Source organism: Xyrauchen texanus, chromosome 8 (genome assembly GCF_025860055.1).
Source record: "Xyrauchen texanus isolate HMW12.3.18 chromosome 8, RBS_HiC_50CHRs, whole genome shotgun sequence".
NCBI classification, from domain to species: domain Eukaryota; kingdom Metazoa; phylum Chordata; class Actinopteri; order Cypriniformes; family Catostomidae; genus Xyrauchen; species Xyrauchen texanus.
Genome location: NC_068283.1, coordinates 29,685,454 through 29,705,969, shown reverse-complemented (window position 1 = coordinate 29,705,969; position 20,516 = coordinate 29,685,454). Strand labels below are relative to the sequence as shown.

The following is a 20,516-nucleotide window of genomic DNA, read 5'->3' as shown; positions in this document are numbered from 1 at the left end:
TTTGTATGATACAGCTGCAAATAAGTATTTGAACACCTGAGAAAATCAATGTTAATATTTGGTACAGTAGCCTTTGTTTGCAATTACAGAGGTCAAACGTTTCCTGTAGTTTTTCACCAGGTTTGCACACACTGCAGGAGGGATTTTGGCCCACTCCTCCACACAGATCTTCTCTAGATCAGTCAGGTTTCTGGGCTGTCGCTGAGAAACACGGAGTTTGAGCTCCCTCCAAAGATTCTCTACTGGGTTTAGGTCTGGAGACTGGCTAGGCCACGCCAGAACCTTGATATGCTTCTTACAGAGCCACTCCTTGGTTATCCTGGCTGTGTGCTTCGGGTCATTGTCATGTTGGAAGACCCAGCCTCGACCCATCTTCAATGCTCTAACTGAGGGAAGGAGGTTGTTCCCCAAAATCTCGCAATACATGGGCCGGGTCATCCTCTCCTTAATACAGTGCAGTCAGCCCTGTCCCATGTGCAGAAAAACACCCCCAAAGCATGATGCTACCACCCCCATGCTTCACAGTAGGGATGGTGTTCTTGGGATGGTACTCATCACTCTTCTTCCTCCAAACACGGTTAGTGGAATTATGACCAAAAAGTTCTATTTTGGTCTCATCTGACCACATGACTTTCTCCCATGACTCCTCTGGATCATCCAAATGGTCATTGGCAAACTTAAGACGGGCCTTGACATGTGCTGGTTTAAGCAGGGGAACCTTCCGTGCCATGCATGATTTCAAACCATGACGTCTTAGTGTATTACCAACAGTAACCTTGGAAACGGTGGTCCCAGCTCTTTTCAGGTCATTGACCAGCTCCTCCCGTGTAGTTCTGGGCTGATTTCTCACCTTTCTTAGGATCATTGAGACCCCACGAGGTGAGATCTTGCATGGAGCCCCAGTCCGAGGGAGACTGACAGTCATGTTTAGCTTCTTCCATTTTCTAATGATTGCTCCAACAGTGGACCTTTTTTCACCAAGCTGCTTGGCAATTTCCCCGTAGCCCTTTCCAGCCTTGTGGAGGTGTACAATTTTGTCTCTAGTGTCTTTGGACAGCTCTTTGGTGTTGGTCATGTTAGTAGTTGGATTCTTACTGATTGGATGGGGTGGACAGGTGTCTTTATGCAGCTAACGACCTCAAACAGGTGCATCTAATTTAGGATAATAAATGGAGTGGAGGTGGACATTTTAAAGGCAGACTAAAAGGTCTTTGAGGGTCAGAATTCTAGCTGATAGACAGGTGTTCAAATACTTATTTGCAGCTGTATCATACAAATAAATAGCAAAAAAATCATACATTGTGATTTCTGGATTTTTTTTTTAGATTATGTCTCTCACAGTGGACATGCACCTACGATGACAATTTCAGACCCCTCCATGATTTCCAAGTGGGAGAACTTGCAAAATAGCAGGGTGTTCAAATACTTATTTTCCTCACTGTATATATATATATATATATATATATATATATATATATATATATATATATATATATATATATATATATATATATATATATTTTTTTAACTTAAAAATAAATTATAATCAGAGAATACGTTTAAGCATTTATACTTATCAGACTAATGTGAGACTTTTGGAAATCTGATTAAAGAATCGACAAATTTGTTGTTATGTATTATTTAAATATTTACAAAGTATTTACACTGAAAACAACAACAACAACATGGTTATTGCTTTAAATGACAAAAATACGTTTTGCACAACTTGACGCTGCCGTAAGAAACGTGCCCAATCACAACGAACATAATTACGTACGCTTTGGTGATTGGCTCTCTGAATGATTGACATACTCGTCGACCACACGATGTCACTGAACGCAAAAGAGGTGAAGTGAAGTTTACATTTAGCAATATAGCATTATCGCTCCAGTTGGCGAAATGTCTTCTGTATTAAGGCACTCTACTAAATTCACTTCTTCTGGTAGGTGTGTCTTGCCGTATCAGAAATGTAGCCATCGAAAACACGTTTTCGACTGTTTTTGTACTTTGCAGTGGCTATGTATTAGTATCCATAAAGGAATTAGAACAGAGGTCAGCGGACCAAGTAGTGAAAGATTTCCTGTAGTTTGAATGCACTCATTCTGGAATCAATCAGTATTTTACATAAAGTACACTTTACACATGGCAGATTCTCACATTTTGGCCTCTACACCTCTTACAGGTAGTGGAAGTAAAATGTTAACACCATGTCCTTCGATGAGAGCAGAATTTTCACCCAAGGAAATATAACACTTAATTTGATGTAGTGTAGTACATGGGTAAAGAGGTGTGTAATCCACTGGGCAAATAAATGCACTGAATAACCTTGGCTTAAAGTTATTTATTTATTATTATTTAAATAATAGCAATTTCTCTTGCAGGATTCTTATCGCTGTTGTCTGGAAACTGCAACCATGGGAGAACCTTTGCTTTGCCATTCTTTGTGTCTAAAAATAGATTTTCGTCATCTTCACTAATTAAAGTGGACCTGGACAGTAGTAATGGTGAGAATATATCATGTACATTGAATGATGGGTTTATTGCATTGAACGTTACTTGTATTGTTCATTACTCAAAAATAATTTTTCTTCAAAACTAATGGGGTTACAATTTTTTTCTAAGGTGCTGCTGTAATGCACTTCCAGAGTCCTCCAGTCAACAGTCTCAGTCTGGACTTTCTGACTGAGTTTGCCATAACTTTAGAAAAACTTGAGCTGGATAGAAGCTGCAGGGGTGTGATCATAACTTCTGTAAGTGGCCAGAAACATCTTAAGCATGAAAAATGCATTAAGGTTGTTAAATATGTCCAGATTAGTAAGTATCTAACATTTTTTTAACTGTGCTTTTTATGTGTTAGGCCCAGCCAAAGGTGTTCTCTGCTGGTCTAGATATTCTGGAAATGTATCAGAAGAGCCCAGAGCACTGTGCAGAATTCTGGAAGGCTGTACAGGAAATGTGGCTAAAGCTTTATGGATCCAACAAGGTCACCATTGCTGCCATCAATGTGAGTGGCACTGCAGATTCTATTTTACAATAATAATAATGTTCAAGATTAGTGGAAACCAAATGTAAAACTTAAAGAATTTGCCATTGAAAAAATCCCATAACGATCGACCACTAATCCTCTTTAAGTTTTATCCTATTTATCCTATTTAAAGGTAAAATTAATTGATGAATGATGTAATTTTTGTGCTTTTAGGGATCCAGTCCTGCAGGTGGCTGTTTGTTGTCCATGTGTTGCGACTACAGAATAATGGCCGATAACCCTCGTTATAGCATCGGCCTCAATGAAACACAGCTTGGTATTGTAGCACCTTTTTGGTGAGTAATGCAGATGTTTTCAAAATTCCTGTATTTGGAACTGCTGTATGGTAGGATGGTTCTGAACAGAGTTTTATGCACCAGGTTTAAGGACACTATGACAAACACTGTGGGACATAGAGAAACTGAGAGGGGTCTTCAGCTCGGTATGTTGTACAGTGCTCCTGAAGCCCTGAAAATTGGTTTGGTGGATCAACTTGTTTCTGAGGATAAAGTTCTCAGCACTGCTGTTGAGACCATGACCAAATGGTTGGCCATCCCAGGTAAAAACATACTCCAAAATATGACTTTTCCCAATGAAATTACTGCCTGTTGTTTCATATTTTTTGTACATGATAGAAATGTGCAATTATATTTTTTTGTGCACAGATCATGCCCGTCAGATAAGTAAGTCCATGATGAGAAAACCCACAATAGACAAACTTCTTGCAAACAGAGAAGCCGATACCAGGAACTTTGTCAGTTTTATCACCAAAGACTCCATCCAGAAATCTATTGGGATGTACTTGAAGATGCTGAAGAATAGGAGGTCTTGAGAAGCTGAGTGAGTTGAAGTTGCCGAATGTTTGTCATTGTGGTCTCTCTTGTATTAAAAGAGATTATCGGGACAACTGCCGTGATTGTAAATAAAGTTTTAACCTTATAATGTGAACATTTCTTGTAGCAACAGCATGACGTTTAAGTAAGTAAGTTGCTCTTTTATTTCTCACCATGAGCAGGACAGTGTCACATTTTGCCTAATGTTGACAAGTGCTAGCATATTAGGATATACAACACCAGTCAAACGTGTGGATGCACCTACTCATTCTTTATTATCATCATCATCATCGTTTTTACAATCCACATTTGAAAAAAAATGTGTTAAGTCATCAAAGCTATATAACACAAATGAAAGTATGTGAATTGCGTAGTGACAGAACAGTATTGAAGGACTTCCCATAAATGCTGAGCACTTTTGTGCTGCTTTACCTCTACTATTTAGTCAATTTTTTTTTATTACATTTTAGTTTTATAAAGACATTTATACAAAGAAACCATTTAAAGTTGTCTGCATAACAAAGCATTTTAAATTATTAAGATCAAAAGACATTTAAAATCAAAGTAATTCAGACAAGAGTGTCCAAACTTTTAATTAGTATATCTGCTGCGAGGATACAACCTTGATCTTTTACAGAAGATTGACTTCAACTGGAAAGTGATCACTCACTGCCAGTGCCTAGGAAAGAAACAAGAATGTTTCAGACGGATGAAATGCTACACAATTACTCTTTTTTTTTTTTTTTTGGAGTTTTCTAGGTTTAATGTTTAGAATAATACCACCAATGAAGCAAAGACCATCCTTACCCAGCTGTTACTCAATCCTTGGGCTTTCATGAAGTCAAAAACCTGTGCAGATCCAGGGGACACTCCTCTCATCATGTCTGAAGTGGCCACAATCCTTTTATCAAGAAAATGACACATTAGTTAATGTAAGTTTCCTTTATCCAACAAAATAGCAAGCTTAGTAGACAAGATGTGCTCTAAATCAGGCATTCCTCTTGTGCTGTCCCACTCACCTATCATAAGGGCAGTTGGTGTGTGTGACAGTTGTGTCTGCACTGTCAGGGATGATCCAGCTGTAACTTTGGTCAGTACGGAGTCGTATTTTGGACCAGTTCGCATTCGAAACATAGCTACAGCCAGCATTAAAGTCTCCCATAAGCATGATGTTCTGAAATAAAATGAAATACCACAAATTCCCTAAATCATACTGTTTGCACCTTAATTAAATAATCTCAGTTATGTTCAAATGTATGTGAATGCTGAACAGCTGTGCATGAGTTGATGGCAATAGACTAGATAATTCAGGAGAGTATGCCTCAATGTAAAGTTACGTTTGTGTTCCAACGTTGTCTAGTATTCAAGACAACATCATGCAGAGCATCAATTTCCTGCACAGCGACTTCTGGGGATGTATGCTGGGGAATGAGCGCAAAGTTCTGGACAGCTATTGAAAAGAGTTCAGCAGAGGCTTTACTGTACAGTATTTAAAAAAATGTTAACATTTTACTTTATATTTGAACAGTGCTGTGATTTCCACCAATAGTTTTTTACATAAGTGATTTTTGGCACCCATTGGTGTTGATAAGAGGGTAAACTTTCTATTTCTGTTGGGTAAATAGTGCATGTATGAGCTGTTAATCTCGGAAATGTCCTTGAATGTAGTGTAGGCCGTAAATTGCTGAATGGCGAGTTACTAACTGTATTACTGCTACCATTCTCGCAGTGGTTTGTGACTTTTACCTGTATTAGAGGAGAACATCACAACAAAGGGTTCTCTGTTGAATGTATCAGTCCCACAGGATTCACATCCATCATCATATTGGAAGTGGTTTGCCACTGAAACACTCTGATGCCTTTAAAGCAACGTGTAATTGTTCTTTTGATATGAGTCAGGAGTATACATATAGTACTTGTACTGCTTTGCTTGACATGTGACCTACAGTAAGTGTTACCTGTAAATAAAGAGATATTGCTCTTTGTAAGTACTCCTACCCAGGGGCTCACTCACAATGTACCCATATGCAGAGGAACCTCTGATGATAAAAACAGGAATAAAAATGAACCTTACATATTAAAATTTTTCATTTGCACTCTCAATATGAGGCTTATGGTATCATTGATTTATGTGTGTTTTTAACTGTCAAAGAAATTATATTTTAACAGCCATATCTAATTAACCAAGTTTACATGCACGTCATTGTCCGATTATGTCCATATTATGATTAAGACTTAAAAAAAAGATTTACATTATATAAAAGCTATTGTGATATTATAATCAGCATAATCAGAAAAACATTCTGGAAATATTGGAAATGCGCTTGACATTTGTTATGATGTACTTTAATGAGTTTAACTCAGTAGTTCTCACTCATGTCTTTCACAGTAATGCATGAGAGCGATGAATTGCAAAAGGTAGGTTATTTTTTCAATGTTTGTAAAATGTTAGCAAAAGATGTAGTCTCCTCCTTGTTCCAAAAATATGTTTCTTCAATAGTGACTTTTCACAACAGTCTGTATCAAATATCTCCCAGAATTGTCTTTATATGGACATAAATAAATGTTCAGTTATGGATGTTTTGATGAGGGTATTCACAGTACATGACCTAAAATTCGGATTAATACATGTACGTACAAATATCAGGTTTTTGATACAGATTTTAAAAAACTAGAATATTACCTTATCTGGTTATAGCAATTAGGTTAATGTGTTTACGTGATGAATTCATTATCAGATTATGTTTAAATTCTGATTACCATTAGAATATGCTTGTGCATGTAAATGCAGTCAGTATTTAACTTACCCATTAACACTCTTCATCAGTATATTAACTGCAGTGAGATCACTGTCCCTCACCTCTTGGATGAGCACAATGTCATATCGTTGCACGACCTAACGAACACATGGTTATGGCTATGGTTAACAGAGGAGAGTGAAATTGTGATATGCAGATTAGATAGAAGAGTCACTCACTTTGGTAATGATGCCAAGCAAAGTTGCATTTGATGCTTTTGTGTCCCCGAAGGATTTAATGTTAAATGCTCCGATTAGCAAGGAGGTTCCAGTATGCACACAGATCAGGAGTAAACCAATTACAGCAATAATCCTCATTCTAAATACAAAAAAAATATGAAATATTAAAACATGTATTATTCAAACATTGATGCAACAGTGAGTCATATCCGAAGAGAAATATCAGCACAGGTTAAATGCAGGTTAAATGCAATTGCAGAAATTCCATTTAATAATTGCAATTGTTAACGTTACGCCAATATAATGGTATGCATTAGGTAGAATTGTATTTTAAGAATTTTTCTATGCAATAAAAGGTAGATCTACCTGCTGTTGTGTTCTGCCTTTACTTGTGCTGTGTGAATTGGGAGAATGCCTTTTTGCACCACTGAGAAACCTTTGTACCTAAACAAGTGCCCACTCAAGAAGTCCCTTTCTCAAGGGATACCATGGTCTCACATTTTCTGGAGAGTTTTTAGTTACAAGTACTAAACGAAGACACCTCTCTCTCTCTCTCTCTCTCTCTCTCTCTCTCTCTCTCTCTCTCTCTCTCTCTCTCTCTCTCTCTCTCTCTCTCTCTCTCTCTCTCTCAGTTTTCCTCTCCATGGGAATTAAACAGATGAATGTGTGTGATAACTTAGTGTCTAAGCTAACATTAACCAGGTGTTTGGTCTGACAAGTATTTAAAGAATATTTTTGTAGCTTGCTGTTGCAGCTCAATATAGAAACATGATTTGTTGTTGCATGCTGAAGTCCAGACATGTATCAAGAAAATACAGCAGATAGAAGATGTTGATCACTTTAGTATTATAAACTCCACCATTCTGCACCATATGAGCATGAATAGGCATCGATATAGGGCCTAACGTTCACATAAGAAACATAAGATATGAAATATACACCATAATTGTTACAGCCAATAACATACAGCCCTACAGTCCAACATACATTCCAGTTTTATGTCTTTGTCTTCTAAAGATTAGAAAGCCCCTTTGAAGCTCATCTGTTTGTCTTCTAAAATGTATTATTACAGCATCTACTTTATCCAATGAGGAGGCTCAGGTCTTCTAATGCAATTTGTATAATAAAGTGCTATATATGATATGAAGGAAGGTTGTTAGGTGCTGGGATTAGTGCAGGGAAGGGGAATTATGTCCAAAATACTGACCATGATGAAACATCTCTTTAATGACGTGCACATATTTACGAGGAGTACGTACAGTACAGTGATTCAACTACGGTGAAACAGGGGGCGCTAAATGTGTGTGAAATTTCGAATACACGTGTGAAATCCATGCCTTGCTTACGAAATTAACATAATTTCTTTGTTTTAAAATGTTGTATTTAGTATGCTGTGCCAGTCTGTGTAGGGTACTGCGCAGAGTGGATTTACCTTATTTAAAATAAAAACAAATAATAAGCTGTTTTCACTTGAGAGTTTTGTACATATATAAAACGCGATAAAAATAGTTAAATATTTACTTTTTTATAAGTTTAAAGCGCCCCTACTTTGTAACTTCGGCAATGTTCGTCTCATTCCGGATAGAAACTGACCGGAAGTGGCTGCCTGGAGTTTGTCGAAGTGCTAGCGGCTATGCTAATGTACAGAGCGCAATTTGAGTGCCTGGCTGAATGTGTCATCTTCATCCCGGGCACAGATTTACACATTATCGTCAGCAGTAAATATTCTCCACGGCAATAAAATAAACAGTCGCATATCCTTCTGTTTATCCAGGCGCTGAGACAAGGCAGGTGAGGAATAATTTAGCGTCTCTACTAATGTTGTCTGCACGCTAGCTTGTAATCAAATCAAAGGAAATGTGACTTGACAGCTTTTTCGATTGTATTAATGCGCCGTATTTCCAGGTCATGCTGCTATAGACCTTTTTTAATTGTCATTCTTCAAAATATTATTTTCATTGGCTCAAACTAAATCTGTATTGTCTATTGTGACAGCCAGGACGTGTTAAACTAGCTCTTAGCTTTGAGAGTTCACTTAATTCAAGAGATTGTTTTTGTTTCGTTTTTACTTTTTGTGGGTATATGAAATTTCTCAACAGTGTTTTGAATGGTTTGTTCTTGAAATTTACGTAGACTTTATTGACGTTATGAAACATCCTCTTATGTGTTACTGACATGATGTAAACTTAACTGTGACAGATATTAGTACAGCAGAGCGTTGTCATTTGCTAAATAATATGGCAAAAGTTGTGTTCTTTTTACTTGGTTATATACTACTCTTTTCACTTTACAAATGTGTCCAGTTGACAATAACAAACCGAAAGACGATTGCTAAAAGCAAATTAAACTTATTTCTCCTGAGAGATATTTAACTACAAGATAAGGAAATAAAAGTTTTTGAAAGCAAGTTAGTGGGAGCAGGCATTACCCATACTGACCACTGTGGCCTTCACCTACAATGCTTTTGAAGACATGGAAATCTAAAACAAAGTACTGGTTTTCTAACCAAGATGCATATAGTTCTTTTTGAAGCATTCAATTCTAAATCCCGATTCGATCTTTCAGGTGTGAATGACCGACGTGGTGCTTACCACCGCCCTTAGTGAAATAAAGCTCTGTCTGCTCTGCCACGATGACATAGAAAGAATAAAGGTGCTCTGTGGAGAGTGGTTCCCCATTGAGTGAGTGTTCAGTCCTTTTAAATAGATTCTGCAAATGACAGTTCTATAGCGGCTTGGCTTTTACGCACACTGTTATTGGTTTGTTTTGTCATAGGTATCCAGATTCATGGTATCATGACATCACATCAAACAAGAAGTTCTTCTCTCTTGCTGCCACCTTTAGAGGTGGAATTGTGGGGATGATTGTGGCAGAAATAAAAAGCAGAACGAAAGTGCACAAAGAGGTATGAGACCCTTTTGTCTATAACTTAAAGGGAAAATTAAAAGTTCTGTCATCATTTACTCACCTTCATGTTATTCTAAACCACTATGACTTTCTGTCTTCTGTGGAACACAAAAGGAGATTAAAAAGAAATTGAAATGACATGAGGGTGAGTAAGTGATGACAGAATTTTTCTTTTTGGGTAGGCTATCTCTTAAAGGAATAGTTCACCCAAAAATGGAAATTCTCTCATCATTTGCTCATCCTCATGTCATTCCAGATGTGTTTGACTTTCTTTATTCTGCATAACACAAACAAAGATTTTTACAAGAATATCTCAGCTCTGTAGGTCAATACAATGGAAGTGAATGGTAATCAGACATTTAAAGCTCCTAAAAGCACAGACAGACAGCATAAAATGTATCCATATTACTCCAGTGGTTAAATTAATGTCTGCTAAAGTGATACGATCGTGCTTTTCACTTTAATTGTTTACTTCGGGTTGCTGTACATTGCTTGTTTATGAGAAGACCGAATACAAGCAGCCACTCGCATGATGTAAGCGTGCTGTCATGTTCAAATGAAAGCAAAACCAATGAAGCTTGTGAACAGTGCTCTGTTGTAGATAAACCAAGCTACACTTCCAGATGTATCATGTCAGTTGTCACGTGAACACGCCAGAGCGTCTACGTCACGCGAGAGGCTGAGTGTACTCTGTTCTCTCATGAACGCGCAAGGAAACAATTATCTAAAGACAATTATTTAAACTATTATAGTGAAAAGGACCTAAATATTGATTTGTTTCTCACCAAAAGCAATCATTTTGCTTTAGAAGACATTAATTTATCCACTGGAGTCATATGTATTGCTTTATCTATGACTGTCTGTGCTTTTTGGAGCTTTAAAGTGCTGATCATCATCCACTTGCATTGTATTGACCAACAGAGCTGAAATAATCTTCTTAAAATCTTTGCTTGTGTTCTGCAGAAGAAAGAAAGTCATACACATCTGGGATGGCATGAGGATTAGTAAATGATGTGAGAATTTTCATTTTTGGGTGAACTATTCCTTTAAATAAGCACCTTGTGATAAATTATTTGCATTGCCTAAGTGTGTCTCTTTGTATTACCTTGAGCTCAAGAAAGATATTAAATATAAATATACTGTATATTGAGAGAATGAGACAACAAGAAAACTTATATTTGAGAAGAAAAGAATACTTGCTATATCATTCTATATTGGTACAATACCTTGTACGATAACCAAATTTTGCAGAAGTCCTCAATAAACGTATAGTGCTGGTTGGTCAGATGGTAGATACTTGTTCAATGGCAGAAGTTTGTCAATCGTTTTTTGTACTGTTTGTAACACTAGCTAAATCCATGTTGCTGTCAGGGGGCAGGACTGCTTTACCTTAATGTGAAACTTGTAGAAAAAAAATAGAGCAGGTCACACTAAACAAGCTAAGGTGGAATAACTTGTTATTCAAATGACCGTGACTTTTGTCAAATTCTGTGGATTAAAAAAAGGATATCTGTGACAGAGCAGAACATTCTGCATACTTTATTCTGCAATCTAAAGATAAAGCTTGCTAGGAGGTATTTGAGAGCCAAAAGTTGTGATCTCCATCCAGCAGTCCATTTAACACCATATTCTAATCAGATGCAATGCAATACGATTCCATCAACAAGCAATCTCTCTGTCAACACTTGATGTAAAACTGCTGCACGACATGGCATAATCACAGCCAGTCAGAACTTGTTAGATTTTTTTATGTACACTTATAAGGTTCAGAATTTTGGACCATTGAATGTTCACAGTGAGTGAGGCTACAGAGACCAAAGATTTAAAACCAAATTACTGACATAATGTGGTGTTGCTTGTCGTGGTTGCGACTGTTTAGGACAAAACACTTGTTTTGTTATTAATGACACAAATGTTCAATAAATAAACTTATTTTTTAGTAAAAATGTCTGTGACTTCACAGGCAGCATTTGTGTATGAAGATACCTCTTAGGGAAACTGGTTTCAGACAGACTTCCAAGGCACCATAAAGTCTGATGATCTAGAACAAATTCAAGTGAGCTTGGAAGATGGCCAAGCACCAATTCAATAACCAACCAGATGAAGGCCTCTTAGTGGACAGAATGTCATATTGATTTAGGACAGGCCTGGCTGAATCTCTCACCTTCATGTACTGTTTTTGAAGGCACTTTTTCATTGAAGTACATTACATTGGCAAAGCATTTAATTTACTGTATTATCCAGTAATAGTCATTGCCATATTGATATTTCTTTTAAAACAATTTTTTTTTATTGAATTTCAAGCTAAATATATACTGTAATCCCTTTGAATGAAAACTACATTTGAAGTCAGAAGTTTTAAATACACTTAGGTTAAAGTCATTAAAACACATTTTTTAACCACTCCACAGATTTTAAATTAGCAAACTTAGTTTTGGTAAGTCTTTTAGGTCATCTACTTTGTGCATGACAAGACTAATTTTTCCAACAATTGTTTACAGACAGATGCTTCATTTTAATTGACTACATCACAATTCCAGTGGGTCAGAAGTTTAAATACACTAAGTTAACTGTGCCTTAAAGCAGCTTGGAAAATTCCAGATTCCAGACATCCAGTGATGTCAAGCCTTTAGGCAATTAGCCAATTAGCCTCTGATAGGCTAATTGGAGTCAATTGGAAGTGTACCTGTGAATGTATTTTAAGACCTACCTTCAAACTCAGTGCTTCTTTGCTTGACATCATGCCAACACCTCGGAAAAAAAATTGTGGTCCTCATTGGGAGCAATTTTTAAATGCCTGAAGGTACCACGTTCATCTGTACAAACACAAGTACGTAAGTATAAACACCATGGGACCACGCAGCCATCATAATGCTCATGAAGGAGACGCAGTCTTTCTCCTAGAGATGAATGTAGTTTGGAGTCGAAAAGTGCAAATCAATCCCAAAACAACAGCAAAGGACCTTGTGAAGATGGTGGAGGAAACCGGTAGAGAAGTATCTATATCCACAGTGAAATTAGTCCTATATCAAAATAACCTGAAAAGCTGCTCTGCAAGAAAGAACTCTTTATACTGTATATTATTTTTTGGTATACAGTCTTATTTTGTGTATAGTGTATATTGTATAATAGTTGTATATTGTGTTGTGTAACAAGATTTGTAAACTGTGTTATGTGTAAATTAGGTGTTTATTGTAATTGCCATACTGCTATGTATGACAAATCTTGCTTGGAACCACACCCAAGACTTTCACCCAATGTTGCACTTGTGTATATGGTTGAGTGACAATAAAGGGATTTGATTTTGATTTGATTCAATTGAAGAAGCCACTGCTCCAAAACCACCATAAAAAAGCCAGACTACAGTTTGCAAGTGAACATGGGGACAAAGATCTTACTTTTTTGAGAAATGTTCTCTGCTCAGATGAAACTAAAATGTAACCGTTTGGCCATAATGACCATCGTTATGTTTGGAGAAAAATAGTGATGCTTGGAAACTGTAGAACACCATCCCAACCATGAAACATGGGGGTAGCAGCAGGCCAGCTGACAGTCTTGCCTGGGCCCGGGACAAGATAATCTTAGATGGGCCCCCCCATGCCCAGATCTCTCCTTTTCCCTTGCTCTTCCTCTCCTGTTCCCCTCCTCCGCTCTTCCTCTCCTGTTCCCCTCCTCTGCTCTTCCTCTCCTGTTCCCCTCCTCTGCTCTTCCTCTCCTGTTCCCCTCCTCTGCTCTTCCTCTCCTGTTCCCCTCCTCTGCTCTTCCCCTCCTCTGCTCTTCCTCTCCTGTTCCTCTCCTCTGCTCTTCCTCTCCTGTTCCCCTCCTCTGCTCTTCCTCTCCTGTTCCCTTCCTCTCCTCTTCCTCTCTTGTTCTTCTCCCCTCCTCTGCTCTTCCTCTCCTGTTCCCCTCCTCTGCTCTTCCTCTCCTGTTCCCCTCCTCTGCTCTTCCTCTCCTGTTCCCTTCCTCTCCTCTTCCTCTCTTGTTCTTCTCCCCTCCTCTGCTCTTCCTCTCCTGTTCCCCTCCTCTGCTCTTCCTCTCCTGTTCCCCTCCTCTGCTCTTCCTCTCTTGTTCTTCTCCCCTCCTCTGCTCTTCCTCTCCTGTTCTCCTCCTCTGCTCTTCCTCTCCTGTTCTCCTCCTCTGCTCTTCCTCTCCTGTTCCCCTCCTCTGCTCTTCCTCTCTTGTTCTTCTCCCCTCCTCTGCTCTTCCTCTCCTGTTCCCCTCCTCTCCTCTTCCTCTCCTGTTCCCCTCCTCTGCTCTTCCTCTCCTGTTCCCCTCCTCTGCTCTTCCTCTCCTGTTCCCCTCCTCTGCTATTCCTCTCCTGTTCCTCTCCCCTCCTCTGTTCTTCCTCTCCTGTTCCTCTCCTCTGCTCTTCCTCTCTTGTTCCTCTCCCCTCCTCTGCTCTTCCTCACCGGGCCCCTCCCGCATCACTGTGACTCTCCCTCTCTCTCTCTTCTCTCTCACTGGTAGCCTGACTCTGTCCCTCTGCTCCGGGGCAGCGGGCCCCTCCCGCATCACTCTCTCTGTCACCTGACTGCAGCTGGATCTCTCTCCTCTCTGTCTCATCCTCTCTGACGGAGCTACCAAACTCAACTGTTTCTGTCAAAGATAACGTGTTGTGTCAGGCTCTTATACTAGAGATGCACCAATTACAATTTTCCAGGCCAATTCTGATTTTAGCCGATTCCGTTGTTCTAACCACTTTACAGCAGACTTCCATTTTTTTTTTTTTTTTTATAAAACACCATATACTTTTACCCAAACTGAATAATAAAAACACGTTTAAATGGGTACATTTTCTATAAATGTTTTCATTTTTTTTCTGACATAGCCTACTGCAGTTCTTGTTAAAACATACTAGACATGCAAAATCTGTGCATTTTGGGCACTTTTTGTGTGAAATCATATTTATTTTTTGTCCATCAAAAGTGTGCTTTCACTTTTAATTAAGCATGAGCAGCGCAGCAAAAATAGACTCGGATCTGGCCCATTATCTGTTCACCGATGCCAACAGTGACGCATTTCAGCCGGCTTTTTATTTCTCATCTCCATAAATATATCTAGTAGTAAAGCTAATGCAAGGGCTAGAAATCAATGAATTCTTTGCTAATACTTCCTCGTCATCATGGAGAGCGCAGTTCGCACCGCTTTCTCCTTTCCACAAGCGCGTGCTCTCCGGGGCGTCTGTCGTTGCTATGCAACAATGAACTTGCGCGCCTGTAAAACGAGCGCGCCGCGTCGCTATTATGAGCTAATAACCAAAATATTTCCATATGTGTCTCTTTCCTCCTTTCTTATCAACAAGTGGATTTACAGCCACCACATCAGCAGCACCGCCGGTCCCAATGTCTCAGCACTTTTATGAAGAGGACGCAACTGCACGCGCTTCGGGCATGCACGCGCATCAAGTACCGGGTTTGAGAAAACCTGGTACCGTGGCGTGACGTTTAAAACAAAATTAGTACCGACTTGGTACCGAAGTACCGGGTCTTTGACAACACTATAATAAACGTTGGCTGCGCTGTTTCTTACCTTGCTCTACGTTGACTTTACTAACGTTAGTTCCAGCTTCTCCGTCACCACCTTTTTAAAATATTTGTTTAGGACATCTCGAAGGCCTCTATTTTCTTATTCCCTTCTTCTCTTTTCTTTTCTTTTCTGAGCACCAGACTTGTGCTGACCGGACATTTTGATCGTAACGTTAGCCTACTGAACTTCAAATCAAATGACAACATCAAATTTTGATCAGTGGCCAAACCATTTTTGTTTTGGGGGTGGGCGGGGTTCTTGACCACTATTTCAAGGACAATTAGGAAGAAAACAAATAAAAAGCTTTTATGTAACTCAAATATTAGATATTTTTTCCACAAATATGCCTATTTTATTTATTTTTTAACAATTATTCCATAATTTAATGAGGGCCCAGTTCTGGGCCCCCCCCCTACCCTGGGCCCGGGACAACAGACCCGTTTGTCCCCCCCTGTCGGCGGGCCTGGGTAGCAGTATCATGTTTTGGGGGTGCATTGATGCAGGAGAGTCTGGTGCACTTCACAAAATAGATGGCATCATGAGGAAGGAAAATTATGTGGATATATTGTAGCAAAATCTCAAGACATCAGCCAGGAAGTTAAAGCTCGGTCACAAATGGGTCTTCCAAATGGACAAAACCCCAAGCATCCCTCCAAATTTGTGGCAAAATGGCTAAAGGACAACAAAGTCAAGGTAATGCAGTGGCCATCACAAAGCCCTGACCACAGTCCAATAGAACATTTGTGGGCCGAACTGAAAAAGCATGTGCGAGCAAGGAGGCCTACAATCCTGTCTCAGTTACACCAGTTCTGTCTGGAGGAATGGGCCAAAATTCCAGCAACTTGTTTGTACTCAAAACATTTGACCCAATTTTAAACAATTTAAAGGCAATGCTACTAAATAGTAACAAAGTGTATGTAAACTGAAATAAATTATTCTCTCTATTATTCTGACATTTGACATTCTTAAAATAAAGTAGTGATCCAAATAGACCTAGGTCAGGGAATGTTTTCTAGGATTAAATGTCAGGAATTGTAAAAATAAAATGTGCTTAAAATGTCCTTAAATGTATTTGGCTAAGGTGTATGTAAACTTTTGACTTCAATTGCATTTATTTATTTATTAATATGCTTAATGCACACATGAATAAGGAAGGACTGTACTTTGACCTTATTCACTCCAGCACCATCTTACATTTTGATGGGAATGACAATAAGGCTGCGAGGAATAGATTTTACTGTCTCTTCAGTGGGGTGTACTGTTGTTTGGAGCATTCTGCTGATAACATATAATAAATAATAATTTCTGAAGACGAAAAACTTTAGGAAAAAATGTGCTGTGGAAAATGAGACGTGATCCAGGAGCTTTATGAGCTTTATTCTGTGCATGATTGTAAATGTATCCCTCACAGCCTCTTTTCATTCATGTGAATTAGATCTATTGTAAAATATTGACAATAAACAAGGTTTACATTACCTATATAGGCTCACAAATTGTATTTTGGTTGAGAAATTAACACACAATACATTTGGAATTCTATAAGTTACAATTCAATGTATTATTGAATACGTTTATAATAGAACATAATCCATTTAATCTTTATTGTCAGGTCAACACATGCATTTTTACATGCTCAGTATGTTGAAATAGAAATTATGTTAATTATAATGATTTTGTTTTAAGAAGGATAGTTCACCCAGTCATCATTTACACACCCACATGTTATTCCAAACCTATATGACTTTCATTTGTAAAAACAAAAAATTGTGATGTTAGCCTCAGTCACCATTTACTTTCATAGTATGGAAAGAAGATGCAATGAAAGTGAATGGTGACATTCTGTAAAAGATCTCGTCATATGGGTTTATGAGGGGTGATTGAGTAAATGGGTGAACTAAATATATACATTTTTGTGTGAACTATCCCTTTAAGCAAAGTACAGCATGTTATTTCAGATAACCACTGTCTATAATGCTACCTCAACGTGCATTTCTCTCCACCAGGATGGAGACATATTGGCCTCCAGCTTTCCTGTTGACACTCAAGTTGCATACATCCTGAGTTTAGGAGTCGTGAAGGAGTTTCGTAAACATGGAATAGGTGAGAGGTGAAGTTTGTGTAAGGTTGGGTAACATTTGGGAAATAATTCTGGCGTAGCAGATGCTTCCCCTCTTAAAAATCTGAACTGTATTATTCAAGCAGTTTGGAAGGTCACCCATCTCTCTCTCTCTCTCTCTCTCTCTCTCTCTCTCTCTCTCTCTCTCTCTCTCTTCAGGCTCTCTGTTGTTGGACAGTTTAAAGGAGCACATCTCCACCATGGCACAGGACCATTGTAAAGCCATCTACCTGCATGTGCTCACCACCAATAACACTGCAATTCACTTCTATGATAACAGAGACTTTAAACAGCACCACTATTTACCGTATTATTACTCTATACGAGGAGTGCTGAAGGATGGGTTCACATATGTCCTCTACATCAATGGTGGACATCCACCATGGACTATCTTATATCCTTTTGATAGTCTCATGTTCTTGTATCATTTGTATGTAATCATTTACTCTCACTGATGTTGTTCCAAACCCAAACACGAAAGGAAATATTAGGCAGAATGTTATCCTCAGTCACCATTCACTCTCATCGTGTGGAAAAAATATATATTTTGTGCTGCAAGGAAGAAAGAAAGTCATGCAGGTTTGGATCAAAGCCAAGCAGTATAGGATAATAGCCAAATTCTAGGTAATTTAAGGTTGCCAAGCAACGTAGCAACCTGGTGCATTAATATAGGCTGTGTCCGAAACCTAAGGATGCCTAGTCAGTCAATGACTTCACAGGGAGTTTTTGCATATAAAGGTACTACCTCTTATGTAAACGGGTTTGAGACAAGCTTCTAAGGCACCATAATGTCTCGACTGATTATCTAGAACAAATTCAGATGAGCAAGCAAACATTTAGTGATTAAAGTGCTTATTGTAAGAATAGAAGTCCCACCTTTCAGTTAAATTAACCAATTGCCATTTTGAAAGAGACATAATTAGTTTTTACCTCTAGAATATGCATTAGATTGACCAGCCTGAAATGTGTTATGAAATATTTTATTGAAAATGTAATGTTGAAAAGCATTTTGGAGGATTTAGGTCTTTCTCCATTAAATTAACTAGGAGCTGCACTTGCCTACTATGCTGACAGATGGGAGTTATGTGGACTCACTTTTAAGGGGATGTTGGTACAACATAGTTACCCTGTTATCATTTTTTTACATTGTGGTTTTGAACTTGTACCGTACCTGTTAATGTACCGTATATGTTCCTTGACTCGCTCAGCACTGATTATATTCATCATATAGGTTCGGCACTGGCCAGTCTGAGCCCATGTTCTATTCCTCAGAGAATTTACCGGCAAGCACAGAATCTCCTGCGCAGCTTTCTGCCATGGTCGAGCATCTCTTCCAAGAGTGGCATTGAGTACAGCAGAACCATGTGAGGATCATCAGGCCAAACAGCGCAGGGTAAGCCTGACTCATCCATCTCTCGTGGCTCTTCATAATATATCTCTGTGTCTAGAGATCACCACTTTCCACCGTGAAATGTTTTCATTTTTATGGTCTTATGTTTTCTTATTTATCAGGTGGAAGAGAATAATTTGTCTGGGTCACAAAGTCACTCATCAAGCTTGGATTGTGAAGACTGACAATGGATCTCTCTGGTCTCGAGCAGTGTATTATATTTGTACAGTATATTTACTTTAATATATGCATTGTCATTAGTAGATTGCCCTCTTATTATAAACTCTCCACTTCATGCTTGTAATTCTGCAGCTGTGTAGAAATAAGCTTTTTTAATATAAATAGATTTTTTTAATGTGTGCCTGTTCTGTTTAGAGGATTATTGGGTTAAAGATGGTAGAAGTATCTCCTTCAAGATGCACACTTTTTGATCTAGTCACTTTCATGCATGTGCTCTAGTGTTTTGTTTGTGCATTAACACCTTGACACACAGCATATACAGTATTTTCAGCCCCCCAGTTTTAAGTATGCAAAGTTTAAAGTGATTGTTTTAATAATGTTTTTACAGAGGCAATGAATGTAGTGTTGCAATGAAGGGGATAATGCTACAATTTTATAAAACGCTCCACCTCTCAAAATGTGCAATGTTCATGTCAAATTTAAACGTGAACAGTCCTTTTAAATTTGGAAATGTTTTATTAGCTAGAGAACTACCTCCTGCCACTCCAAGCAGTTTACTTTTTTTCTTTTGAAGTGCAAATAGGTGAATGTATTGAAGGGAAGTGTTGAATATAGGTATGTTGATGTGAATCAGGGATTTAAATACAAAATAAAATTATTTGAGAAACCTGCTACTGCATTATGCAAAATTTTAGTATCAAAGATGACCAATGTTCTGCAATGTTAAGCCTGAGTATGTTTCTGTTCAGTTTGTGACTGTCCTTTCATGATACGATTGACAAGGTAAAGGTGCATGAGTCTGTTGGTGAAAGACTTATTTTGTGTTGATTACATAGAGGGATCTGTTTTCTTTTTCTGTGCTATTATATATTTGTCCTCCTTGGATATGAAACATGTTTGTTCCTTTTCAAAATACATTTATTTATTTTTTTATTTGCCATGAACACATGTATGAATAATAATTTTAAACAAGTTGTTGATGTAAGTAATGGAGCCAATATCACCTCTGTAGAGTGAGACTGTGTGTATGTTCCACACATTTATTCTACAATACCTTTTAAATATGTTACATTATTTTGAAAATTGGTGTATTGAAATAATTTACATTTAAAGTTTAAGTTTTTATTGGGTTGATTTTATGGATTTAATAAAGGAAAATTAGTTCAGATTGCATGCTCTTATAATGAAAACCCTTCTTTTCCTGTTAATTTTCCAATTGTGTAGATATACTTCCTAACCCACGAAAACATGCCTAGAGATAATGAAAGCAACAAGGACGTTTCACCCCTGTCACAAGTTCCCAATAGTGCAGTGGCACCCTCTAGTGTTCAATGAGAGAATGCAAATCCAGAGGTGATGTTTTTTATTGTACACTAATTTTATTTGCTGTAATATATTAAGCTTTGATCGTTTATCTCTTTGCATCTATCCATTTGTTTGTCAATTATTTATAAATAGATTATTATTGATTCGTCCATTTATGCTTAAAAAGCATTATGAGATGACTTATAGGAAAGAAAGAAAGAAATACAAAATAAACCAAGATTATGAAATAATTTCCT

The 20,516-nt window shown here is 38.0% G+C and overlaps 3 protein-coding genes across 4 annotated transcripts; 2 read left to right on the top strand and 1 right to left on the bottom strand.

Annotated features, from left to right (window-relative positions):
* Nucleotides 1-1,837: 1,837 nt before the first annotated feature.
* On the top strand, nucleotides 1,838-3,861 carry eci1 (enoyl-CoA delta isomerase 1). Its single transcript, XM_052132381.1, has 7 exons — nucleotides 1,838-1,942; nucleotides 2,382-2,504; nucleotides 2,623-2,750; nucleotides 2,858-3,004; nucleotides 3,200-3,321; nucleotides 3,406-3,584; nucleotides 3,691-3,861. The coding sequence occupies exons 1-7, from the start codon at nucleotides 1,900-1,902 to the stop codon at nucleotides 3,855-3,857; spliced, it is 909 nt and encodes a 302-aa protein (XP_051988341.1). The 5' UTR covers nucleotides 1,838-1,899; the 3' UTR covers nucleotides 3,858-3,861.
* Nucleotides 3,862-3,981: 120 nt separating this feature from the next.
* On the bottom strand, nucleotides 3,982-7,362 carry dnase1 (deoxyribonuclease I). Its single transcript, XM_052132382.1, has 9 exons — nucleotides 7,202-7,362; nucleotides 6,836-6,974; nucleotides 6,666-6,754; nucleotides 5,817-5,897; nucleotides 5,605-5,717; nucleotides 5,196-5,308; nucleotides 4,878-5,032; nucleotides 4,666-4,759; nucleotides 3,982-4,537 (listed from the first exon to the last, which is right to left on the bottom strand). The coding sequence occupies exons 2-9, from the start codon at nucleotides 6,971-6,973 to the stop codon at nucleotides 4,490-4,492; spliced, it is 831 nt and encodes a 276-aa protein (XP_051988342.1). The 5' UTR covers nucleotide 6,974; nucleotides 7,202-7,362; the 3' UTR covers nucleotides 3,982-4,489.
* A 1,029-nt stretch (nucleotides 7,363-8,391) lies between these two features.
* LOC127647872 (N-alpha-acetyltransferase 60-like) lies at nucleotides 8,392-20,493 on the top strand. Of its 2 annotated transcripts, none has more exons than XM_052132387.1 (7): nucleotides 8,392-8,622; nucleotides 9,401-9,516; nucleotides 9,611-9,740; nucleotides 17,272-17,368; nucleotides 17,544-17,778; nucleotides 18,596-18,777; nucleotides 18,897-20,493. In XM_052132387.1, exons 2-6 carry the CDS (start codon nucleotides 9,407-9,409, stop codon nucleotides 18,750-18,752), a joined length of 729 nt encoding a protein of 242 aa, XP_051988347.1. In that variant the 5' UTR covers nucleotides 8,392-8,622; nucleotides 9,401-9,406; the 3' UTR covers nucleotides 18,753-18,777; nucleotides 18,897-20,493. The 2 variants fall into 2 exon arrangements, with proteins under 2 accessions (XP_051988347.1, XP_051988346.1); XM_052132386.1 differs by having other exon boundaries at nucleotides 8,395-8,626.
* The last annotated feature ends 23 nt before the right edge of the window (nucleotides 20,494-20,516 follow it).

What these genes read in the sequence shown, in the direction of transcription:
- eci1 (XM_052132381.1), top strand. Translation starts at nt 1,900, where the DNA reads ATGTCTTCTGTATTAAGGCACTCTACTAAATTCACTTCTTCTG. An exon ending in GGGGTGTGATCATAACTTCT is followed by an intron (nt 2,751 to 2,857) that starts GTAAGTGGCCAG and finishes TTTATGTGTTAG; the next exon opens with GCCCAGCCAAAGGTGTTCTC. An exon ending in GGTATTGTAGCACCTTTTTG is followed by an intron (nt 3,322 to 3,405) that starts GTGAGTAATGCA and finishes TTTATGCACCAG; the next exon opens with GTTTAAGGACACTATGACAA.
- dnase1 (XM_052132382.1), bottom strand. Translation starts at nt 6,973, where the DNA reads ATGAGGATTATTGCTGTAATTGGTTTACTCCTGATCTGTGTGCATACT. An exon ending in ACCAACTGCCCTTATGATAG is followed by an intron (nt 4,760 to 4,877) that starts GTGAGTGGGACA and finishes TCTTGATAAAAG; the next exon opens with GATTGTGGCCACTTCAGACA. An exon ending in AAGGATTGAGTAACAGCTGG is followed by an intron (nt 4,538 to 4,665) that starts GTAAGGATGGTC and finishes TTTCTTTCCTAG; the next exon opens with GCACTGGCAGTGAGTGATCA.
- LOC127647872 (XM_052132387.1), top strand. Translation starts at nt 9,407, where the DNA reads ATGACCGACGTGGTGCTTACCACCGCCCTTAGTGAAATAAAGCTCTGT. An exon ending in GGAGAGTGGTTCCCCATTGA is followed by an intron (nt 9,517 to 9,610) that starts GTGAGTGTTCAG and finishes GTTTTGTCATAG; the next exon opens with GTATCCAGATTCATGGTATC. An exon ending in CATCCACCATGGACTATCTT is followed by an intron (nt 17,779 to 18,595) that starts ATATCCTTTTGA and finishes CTCGCTCAGCAC; the next exon opens with TGATTATATTCATCATATAG.